Source organism: Pteropus medius, unplaced genomic scaffold (assembly GCF_902729225.1).
Source record: "Pteropus medius unplaced genomic scaffold, Ma_sr-lr_union100, whole genome shotgun sequence".
In the NCBI taxonomy this organism is placed as follows: Eukaryota; Metazoa; Chordata; class Mammalia; order Chiroptera; family Pteropodidae; genus Pteropus; species Pteropus medius.
In genome coordinates this window covers 38,216,208-38,226,625 of record NW_024355205.1, presented here as the reverse complement: position 1 = coordinate 38,226,625, position 10,418 = coordinate 38,216,208, and the positions used below count along the sequence as shown (strand labels likewise).

Here is a 10,418-nt window from a genome sequence, read left to right as displayed (position 1 = left end):
CCCTGGTATGGCGCCCCCTCCCTCACGGGCACCGAGTGACGCTCCCCAGGTACCGCCTTCCTCACGTCTCCGAGGCAAAAATGGCAGCCGCGCACACCTCGGTTCCCGGCCCGAGCTCACGGGGCCGACGGCCAGCCAGGGCCTCTCGCCTACGGTCACCACCCGCCCTGCGGTGTCGCCGCACGCTTGCCCGGGGCCCGGCCCGTACCTTCCGACATGGCGAGCTCGCTGGGCGGTGGCTGAGCGGCTCCCGACGCGATGGAGTCCGGCCAAAACCTCTGAACCGGCCTGTTCTGAGCAGTCTTCTTCTTCGTTTTCGGAGTTTCTGAGCAACTGGAATCCAGCATCGGCTGAAGGATCCGTCTCCTGGCGTTGATGAACCTGGGCGTGAGGTCGACAAAGGGACAACCGTCACCGACGGCCTCTTTAAAGGCCTCCCGCGGGAGCGACAGGGGCTCCCGGGACACGAGCTGCTGCAACACGGTACGAGAAACACTCAGCGCCGCAGACGCTCATTCCGACAGACACCCGGCGTCGTGACGAGCCTTCCGTCTGCGCGGCCAGCAAAGCAGGCCGTGCTGGCCTTACAATGGTTCATCGCAATAAAGACCCCTCCTCTGCGTCCCTGTTTTCCACTTCGGCTGATTTAGTCGTTTGTGGATTCGCTGGTCTTTACGACAGCGATGACACCATCACAGCCGTGAACGTGACATTATTTTCTCTAAGGGAGAGAAAGGTTTAAGTGGCAAAACTACGTCCCGTGCGGCCTGTGTCTCTGCCTGCCGGTCCCTGGGTGTGACAGGCCTGACCCTGGAGCACGCAGGTGTGACTCCAGGCGTGACCGGAGGTCACCTGAGGCAGGAGTTCTGTCTCGTCCACAGACGACTCCAGCTGATGAGCTATTGCTTAGATGGCAAAGTCGCGAGTCACTAAGCTGTTCTAGACGCACGCCGGAACCATAAAATCACAGACGTCAGCGGCTCTTAGGGACTAAGCCTCACTTCGTGACTTGACGCCACGTAAAAAGAGCAGCAGAAACGCCCCGGCTGGTGGCGAGGCGGGCCGTGGTGCCACGCAGACGCGCACGATGCTACCGCTGAAATGCGTGCTTTCGGCCATCTCCATCGCTCCCAGAACCCCAGCCGCTGCCCCCCGACGTGGGAGAGCAGGGGGCTGAGGCCAGGAGGCGGCCTGTCCCCCCGCAGTCTGCTGTGCAGCCCGTGGGCGAAGGGCACGGTGGCCGCCCGCGGAGCCCGTCTCCCCAGAGGCTGATCGGACTCCACGGCACCCTGACCCAGCACAGGAAACCTCGCCAGCCGTCCTGCCACCCGTTCCCAGGAGCATGAGTGATCGGTGGTCAGCCCCTCGCTAGAGGCACATGCTCCTCTACCAAAGGCGGACCTCAGGGGACAGCCAAGCGGCGTCCAGGGCGGGGCAGGAAAGAAAGCATGGCCTCAGACCCCGAGTCTGGCCGGCCGTCGGGTGGGGGCGGCCTCTCTTTCGATGTCCTCACACGCAAACGAGAGAACTAGACCCGGACCGGCTCTCGGGCTGCTGAACTTTAAAATCCAAACATGTCAGAACACGTAAGGTTGCACTGGACACGTCCCAGTGTAAACGACTGGCAGCACGGGGCTTCGTGCAGAGCGACTCTTCCGTCCCTGTCACACAGCAGGACCTGGACTAGGAGACCGATCGATAGCCCCGCGGTCCCCCGGACCTGCCTCTCCAGCCTCGTGCAAAGCGGCCGCAAGGCGGAGGCGGAGCCGGGAGCCCATGGTGGGTTCAGAGTCCAAGACGCAGTTTTGTGAATATACGGAGTGAATCAGCTACAAATGACTAAGATTTCAGAAACTTTAGAATTTATGAAAGTCACACTATTAAACTGTTAGTAACTTAACAAATTAAAGGTTGATGTTAAACTTTCCAGATAATTCTGTGAACGCCACGGGGCACTAAGTTAGGGAACACGAGGAAGTCACTAAACAAAGAAAAGTAAGGAGAGGGTGACAGGGTGACAGAAGCAAGGGAAGAGCCGAACGATCCACCCATCGATCCATCCATCAATCCATCGATCGCTGTCGTGACTCAACTACACGAGAGCGGCGAAGCGCGCGGTGACCGCGGACTGGCCGCGGATCCGTTAGCGCCGCTCAACAGAGCAACGGGAAATCATGCAAACAGCGTGGTCTCCCATCGCGACCCAACTCCAAAAGGATGGCTCAGACGCAGGCAACAGCAACGTTTAACGCAGCGCCAAAGCACACCCTCTGCACGTGTAACTGCGCAAGCTGGAAGAGGCTGCCATCTCCATGGGACTCATCTGGCCCTCGAGTTCAAACTTTAGCGGTCAGAACGAGAAGGCGGCCGTGTCGCCAGCGGTGGCCTGTGCTTTCTCTGCTTTCACACGTGCCAATTATTAAGCTGAAACCACTTCCTAAGCGCGCCCCAGCCCTTTGCACCACTTGCAAGCGGACCGCCCTCACTGAGGGGAAAACACGGGGTCAGGGTCCAGGTGTCCCCGTCACGCGGGACCCGAGAGCTGGAGCAGGACGTCTCACTGATAAAGCAAACATCTCCCTGGGCGGTTCCCTCTTCACACCCCGCTGAGGGGCAGGGCCACCACCTGGACGCCTGGGAGCTGCCTCCCCCAATCACAGCCAACAGCGGGACGCAAGGTTTGGAAAGGTGGGAGGCTGCAGAGGGGGCCACCGGTGTCACCCTACCTCACCTCTGCCACCCACTGCCCAGAGCATCAGCGCTCCGAGGTCACCCGGCGGAGAAACCTGTCTAATCGGGCAAGCGGGGCGCGGGCGAAAAGCCCGCAGCGAGGTGCCGAGCGTTCAGAGCGGGAGCTGGAAGCGTGCTGGCTTGTTCTGAGGGGTCCTGCCAGCGCCCCCAGCCCTCAGGCAGGAGCACTATCCGCGTGTTCTCCACCAGACTTCGCTCTTCACCGGCGGCGGCGTTTCCAGGCGTCCGTGACGCTGGTGGGCACGAGGAGGGGAGCGGCATGCTCACCAGTTGTTGACTTGGAGCAGCGTCAAATTTGTCTGGGCGGCGATCTGTTTCTTCTCATCTTCTGTCGGGTAGGGGTGCTGGAAACAAACAGAAGGGTCACCGTGAACCTCGGTTTGCAAAGGAGCTCAAGACCATCCCGGTAACGCAGGCATACGAAGGATCACGTGTAAGCAGCTGACGAGCGTCGAGCCTGCTCTTGGTTAAAACCCAACTTCGGTCTCATGATTCTGTTAGAAACGCCCCGAACAGAACGGAGGGCTTCTCCCCACTGCCCAGGAGCACCTGGCACCGCGGCAGCTGCTCAAAGCTCCGGCGACGGTGAGCCGCCGCCCCCGGCACCGTCCTCAGCACGGCATACGATCTGGAGATTTCCCGTCAAGGTTACCGCGGTGTAACGGTGAGCCACAACCTGCACCCACGTAAAGTGAATAAATAGTCGCGTTCTGACCCACGAAACCTCGGCCACAGCAGGGCACTCAGCCCCCTGCACGGTCATTCCCGGATTCCTCACGACGGCCCCTCAGATGGACACAGCATCATCTTTTACAGACGAAGGAACCGGAGCATGGAGCGTTGGCCCCCACCGCCCAGAGCTGGTGAACCAGGAGGGGGCGGAGAGGGGCCAGGCAGGCTGCTCCAGGCCTGTCATTTTGCGTGACGTGTCTCTGCCACGAGAACTGCGGGAAGAAACTGACACGGACGCGCTGACGTCCTCTGCAGCTTCTCAGAAGACGACCTCTGCCAGGTGAACACGGGCCGTCATGCAGAACCCACCCGGGCCCGGATCTCTGCCAGGTGAACACGGGCCGTCATGCAGAACCCACCTGGCCCCGGACCTCTGCCAGGTGAACACGGGCTGTCTGTCATGCAGAACCCACCCGGGCCCTGGCGGGGCACCGTTCCCTCCCTCCTAAACATATGATTGAAATGCTTCACTTTAAAAAACAGAATTAAACTGGAAGTAAATCTCAAAATCCGCAGAAGTAGCAAGGGAAAATCATTTCTCTCAACAGCAACCACCCACCCGTCCAGCTGGGGCACTGCCCCCCATGTGGGAACCACATGACGCTGACTCTCAAACCTACACGGCCGCGTCTCTGCGCACCCACCGAGGCCCGGACACTGGGCGGCTCCAGCGAAGGCGGGAGGCGGGGAGTTTGGTTTTCATCGTAAGCGACACTCAGTGTGCTGTAAAAGCCGCTGCCCGTGACGGTGATGGGGGCAGCCTGGGACCTGCCTCAGAAGCAGCCCGCTTCCCTGAGCTACCGCACTAACTCGGCTCGAGTCTGTAGATGAGTGCGCGGCCCTTTAGAAAGCTCGGAAAGGGGAGGCCGGAAACGTGAGTACACACACCGGAAACCAAAGGAAAACAAACCCAAGGAAACAGCAGTAAGTGCTGTCCCCAGCACTGGGAGGACCACGAGGAGAGGCCACCGTTCCAGAGGAACGAGGGCCAGGAGACGGGCTGCTTCGCGCCAGGGAAAAGGCAGCATTTTCGTTGACTCTGTGAGCAGAGTTATCATTTCAAATTATTCGACATTAAAGGGAACCCGAAAGGGAAATGCCCGGTGCCACCACGCTGTGTGTGCCCCAATCACGACACCGCAGCCGTGCTCACTGGCTGCAATAATCACGACATAGTTAAAACCGTGTCCGTCCACTTTTCTCGTCCCGTCTCCCTGACGCTTCCTCGCGCTCACAGCCCCGCGTGCCGCGCCCGCTCGTCGTGCCCCTGCCCCCAAAGCCACACGCGCTCACCACACCAACGCGTGTCCCAGCGGTGTGACTGTCACCGTGCCACCTTATCCGTAACGCCTTTCGTTTCCGTGGGAATCTTTCTAGGACACGTTTCTACACGTGGTCGCATTGTTCCTTCTCCAGGTCCTGCGGGTGGGGGCATCTCGGCGAAGAACAGACGCCCGAGGAGACAGAAGCTGGGGCCTGGCACTCAGGGAGGGCGGCCGCGGCCACTCTGGGGGACCACAGGGCTGCTCGGTGACAGCACGTGCCGGTTCCGAGCCGAGAGCCAGTCTCCCTGGGTCCTTGCCCATTGGGGAAGGAGCCCGAACCAATCAAAGGGAAGGGGGACAAGTGACCGTGACGAGGGCCAAAGCCAGAGAGAGGCGAGACGGCCAAGATCGGGTGCTGGTCTCAGGGCTCATGGTCGGGGCAAGGGCAGGGACAGGCGCCAAGGGACCAATGCAGCCTCAGGCCCGGGCAGCGGTCGCCCGATTAGGGTGAAGGCGGGGGAAGGGCATGAGACGTGGGCCCGACAGACACGTCCAGTGACAGCAACAGCGCCAGGACGAAGATGAGCCCAGCGAGGAGCCAGCCAGTGGGGGCGACAGCAGGGAAGGGGAAGGGCCGGGGGGCAGAGCCGGGCAGAGCCGGGCAGAGCCGGGGGCCAGGGCTGCTGAGGGAGCAGGCGGCCGCATGTACGTGGGGAACCCCGGCTGCACGGCGGCTCACGAGGCCACCGGGGCGCCCCACAACCTCCTGCTCTCCTGACTGCGGAGATGGCGCCTGCGCCCCATGAGCTCCCCGGACCTGGACACCCTCCCTGCCTCTGTCCCCACTGCTCCTCCGGCAGCCAAACTGGACGGTCCTGACCCTGGCCGCTGGCCTGGATGGCGCTCCAGAGAGCCGCTTAGGGTCACATGCTGCCCCCAAGGTCGGTGGGGTGAGGACTAGGGGGCTCGGCCCAGTGGGCAGCGTGTCCATCCGACCAAAACCACGGACAAGTGTGCCTCCTGAGACAGGACGTGCTCCTGGGGGCCGGCCACGCTCCCCCTTGAGCTGCAAGCCGTCCCCACCCCGTCCGCGCTCAGCCCCCTGCTCCGCCGGGGACCTCAGTGTGTCTCCCTCACAAGTCCGGCATAGAAGGCCGCTGTTTTCCAAGGCTGCGCCCACACGCTCCTCGTCTCTGCCCACTTCTATCACTGACCTGACCTCCCGTCACCCGAGTCACCCTCACGTGCACGCGTACGAGGACCATGCGCCCAGCTGTTCCCTTTTCACCGGTGGTCCCTCGTGTACCTTAAGTTTCTTTTCTTTTCTTTTTTTTATTTACGCCTGCAGCACCTGGTCTTCCTAGGTGGTCTCCCATCCAAGTCCTAACCAGGCCCGACCCTGCTTAGCTTCCGAGATCAGACATCGGGCTTGTTCAGGGTGGCGTGGCCACAGACCATGGACTGTGGCTCCACTGGGGCGCGAACCCAGGACCTTCTGCATGTGAAGCAGACGTGCTCACCGCTACACCACGGAACCACGTCCTACTTCAAGTTTCTCACAGTGGTGTCCTTCCCTGTGGGGTGACCCTCTCTTCTGTCCCTGCTCGACCCATGTGGACAGTGAAAAACACAGACACTTAAAAGCAGGCCTACTGGCCCAGACACGTAACTTTTTCCCAGAAAATAAGCCAGAGAGCACGGTGGCTGAGGGCCCCGCGGGCTCGAGGCCGCCATCGTCCTTACCCCTATGTGCTGAAAGAGCCAGGACCGCATGACGCTGGTGGCGTGCTTCGGCAGGACACCCCTCTTGTTCTTGGACGAGCCGTCGTCTTGGTGCAAGAGGCTCAGGTCCTGGTTTAACTGTAACTGAAGCTTTTAAGCAATTGAAAAATACTATCAGAAAGCACAGAAAACTATGACATCCCAACAGCTCGTGACCGCAGACGCAGAGGAGAACCAGGGACCGTGGGGTGAGCGGCTGGGGTGCGGCAGCGGCTAATTCTCGGGCTGCGCGTCCCTCCCCAGTGTGACACGCCCCCCGGCGTCCCGCCCCTGCGGCCCTCGCGGGACAGACGAGGACGCAGAGCCACTCGCGAGCCCTGCGGTCTCCTCGGCACCCGGCTTCCCCCAGCGGTGGACGTGAGGACATCTGAGCGCCGAGCCTCGAGCATTTGGAGGAGCCACTGGGAGGGGCGCGGAGGCTGGAAGCACCACTGACTGGAGGTGGCCTCGCCGCTGAGCAGAGGGGACGGGGACAGCGTGCACACAGAGGGGGTGGGCTCGCAGGCTGAGGGGACCGCCTCTGCCGGCCACTGAGAAAGGACGCAGCTTCCCCCGCCATGGGAGGAAAGCGTGAGGGGCATCCTGTCCGCTCCGCCACCAAAGGCGAGCAGGCGCTTCGGGCGCGGGGCCCTGGGCCGGCCCGGGTTGGGACTGGGTTGGGACCGTGCAGGCCCATGGACACGGCCGCGTGGAGGGGGCTGCGGCCTGGGGCCAACACGCGCTGCCGGGGCCTCAGCGGGCACGGCAGGGACACCTCTGCTGTCACTCTGATGGACGGCCGATGTGAGAATGTAACTTCACGAGTGATGAGCATCAGCTCCCCCAGGCCGGCGTCACCGTGCCGTACTCACAGACGCAGTGTAAGGGACCTGGGAGCTCGCTCGGCAGAGGCTGCTACCACGTTATTTGTGTTTCCTCTGCGTTTACATCGTTCTAAACGTATCGTTAAAAAGCCCGAACACCAACATCCGGACAGACAGAATTAACGACTCGAAGGAGACGGTAAGACCACTAACTCGAGACGACTACGAATGGCATAACTGTTTTTGGACCAAAAGCAAACAGCACTACGCCCGCCCCATGCTCACGCTCACACGTACGGGAAAGGGGCTTCTGAAGCTCGTCCCAAGGCGCCGGGGACACTGGCCCACTTGCCCGCACCAAGCCCCAGCAAAGCCTGGGACTGAGCACAGCGGGGACTCGAAGGCCTAGGAAACTGGCTGGAAGTCTGTTTGAGAGGCAGTGAGACCCCAAATCTCCCCCAGCGTTCTCTGCGACGGCTGATCCGCCCCTACCCCTGCCGGAGCCTCGAGGTTTCTCTCCCAGAGAAAGCCACCAGGGGCTGCACGCTCAGGGCAGCTGTGCACAGCTGGAGTGGGGAGCGGGCGGCAGGAACATCTGCATGTGAGACGGGACGTCAGCTCCTTCAGCCCCTGCAACTGCTTCTGCCCAGGCAGGGGTCAGAGAGCCCTCCTCCGGAGACACGGGAAGAAATGACTGCGGACGGGCGGAACGCGGGCCAGCCGGCTCGGGGAAGCCAGCCTGCCGCAGCCCAGCACGTGACAAGAACCAAACAGCCGTGCAGCAGTTCATGTTTACATGTAAAAGGGCAGCTAAGTGTCCCCAAACACCTGAACGCCTCTACCACAAAAACAGACCCCAAAGTGAATAAACTTGGAGATGCAGAGGAAACAGAAAGAACGCGAAAACAAAGAAAAACGTCGACCTTTCGTGAACCAAAAGTAGGATGCGCAGAAGGCAAAGAAGAGTCTTAGAAATTAAAACCACGCTAAAAATTTAAACTTAATAGAAAGGAAATCTCTCGGAAAGCAGACGAAAACTCAAAAACGGGAACAAATACAAATACAGAAATGCACAAAAATCAAGCGACGGTTCAGAAAGGCCAACGGCCAGTTAGTGAGGCCCTGGAGAGAGCCAGCCTGCACGTGGGGGTGGGGCAGGGCTGCCGCAGACAGATCGGGGACCTCCCCGGGACAAAAGGCGCGTCCACAGTGCTCGGCACCAAACTCAGAAAAGCAGCATCTGAAGGAGGGGAGACACAGACGCACAAGAGCCCCAACTTTGGCCAGAGAAGAAGGAAGAAAGGAGCCCAGAGCGGCCCAAACAGCTGTGGCAGAGCTGTGCATGTGACGTGCCCGTTTCATTCCAAGTGCGGCTGGCCCAGGCCCTTCCCGGTCTAGTCGCTCCCGCTAGGACCTGAGCAGCTCCTCCCTCTGGCTTCCCGGCCCTGCCACCCTGGAGGAAATGACAACAGGGATAGGACAGGTAAGGACAAGGACCCAGTGGGCCACCACGGGCCACACACGGGCGGCTCACGGGTGGAAGGGAAGCAGGGTAGTTCTGCTCGCCAGCCCGCTGCGGGGAGCGGGGAGTCCCGCGGTGTCCGAGGTGACAGGGCGTTTGCTATTTAGACTAGTAACCTCGGTCAGAAAAGCGAGACTTTGTCCAACGTAACCCTCTATGAAGTCAAAGGCAGGAACCCTGATGGGCCTGCAGCCTGCACGCCACGGCCTCTCAACCTGCTCTCGACTCAGGAAAACACTCGCATCCCCAAGGGGCCTCCGAGATGTTAACAGGGACGTAGAAAACACCCGTGCAGGCCTAAGGCCAGGAACTAACGTACAGAACGAATCCACGCTCTTAAATAAGAACTGACACCAGAAACAATGGCTTTCTGGTTTAAACCCAGCTAAGCGTGAAAGAGTGGGTGTGGGCGTGTCGCCAGAACTCAGAGGGCCCTGGCGGACCATCGACTCCAATCTCATTGTCCTGAAGGCACAGAGAGGTAGGACCGTTCCAAGGTCACGGTCTGTCACAGCACTTGCAGCTCTGTCACTCGGGTCCGCAAAGCTGCCCTGTGCTTGGCAGCTGCGATCCCTCAGGAGCTGGTAATCCGGGGGAGGACAGCGATCAGGCCTCCTGGAGCGGAAGCCCCACTGGGCAGCAGGGAGGGGGCAGGGGGAGCCCCCGCTCAGTGTTTCAGCAGGCTGTGGGAGGGCATTAACCGGGTGGCCTGGACGCACGGAGGGGAGCGCCCAGAGTTCGTCTACACAGCCGCAAACCTCCCAACCCAGAGACAGCCACACGATCCAGCGGCAAGCTGGACGAGTGGGAGGGGAGGGATGATGGGCGGCTTCCTCCTGCTTCCTTAGATCCCTCTGGACTTCACAGCTTTTCACAATACGGGAGATAAAGAGTAAAAACACCCCGAACACTCACGTCCAGATATGCTGGACACTGCTGCATGAAAGCGCGTCTGAGGCCAGTATCTTCACGCAGAAGTAACGGCTCAAGTCCGGCTCTCCCTGCGTCCCCGCCCCATGCGACACCCCGCCCCAAACCCTTGCAAAGGAACAGCACACGCACCTGGGAGTTCTGGATCCTTATTGTCCCAGGCGACAACGCCTGAGTCACTACTTGGCCTTGAGGAGTGACAACTGTGACCGGCTGATAAACTGTGCCACCTCGAAACAGAAGAAGGAAACAATTAAATTACATTTAAGTCTCAATGATTTAAAACTCATCTTCTCCATATGCTATGGAAGGAACAAAATCTCTAGTTCAATGAGCTTTCTGCAGCATTTCAAATGACCAGTACTTTGCCAGCCGACTTGTCGCTACACATGACAGAAACGAACTCGGGGCACGGGGAGCGCTCAGGCACGGCCGGCAGGGGCGCTGTGCCGCTGGCCAGCCTCGGACAGGGCGCAGGGCACGGGCAGCTCGGGGTCCGCACGCCCTCCCGTTTGCCTCTATTCCTACCTGCCCCCCGGTTAACACATTCCAGAGGACTGGCCAAAACCATGAGATGGCACGTATTTTTATTATAGCTATTATTATTATTATTATTTTAATCAAAAGTGCCTT

At 60.3% G+C, this 10,418-nt stretch overlaps 1 protein-coding gene, 1 non-coding gene and 1 pseudogene across 5 annotated transcripts in view; all 3 read right to left on the bottom strand.

Annotated features, from left to right (window-relative positions):
• The window catches only part of PKNOX1 (PBX/knotted 1 homeobox 1), a 43,297-nt gene that overhangs the window by 3,421 nt on the left and 29,458 nt on the right, over positions 1-10,418 (bottom strand). For all 4 annotated transcript variants that reach the window (XM_039857783.1, XM_039857781.1, XM_039857780.1 and 1 more), the window contains 4 exons: positions 9,918-10,015; positions 6,492-6,620; positions 3,019-3,095; positions 209-381 (listed from right to left, as the gene is read on the bottom strand). In XM_039857783.1, the coding sequence (XP_039713717.1) occupies positions 209-381; positions 3,019-3,095; positions 6,492-6,620; positions 9,918-10,015 (477 nt within the window). The remainder of the gene's footprint in view (positions 1-208; positions 382-3,018; positions 3,096-6,491; positions 6,621-9,917; positions 10,016-10,418) is intronic.
• LOC120599101 (uncharacterized) lies at positions 6,088-6,203 on the bottom strand (annotated as a pseudogene).
• Positions 6,213-6,285, bottom strand: TRNAV-CAC (transfer RNA valine (anticodon CAC)). The gene has a single exon. It is a non-coding gene; the product is annotated as a tRNA-Val (tRNA).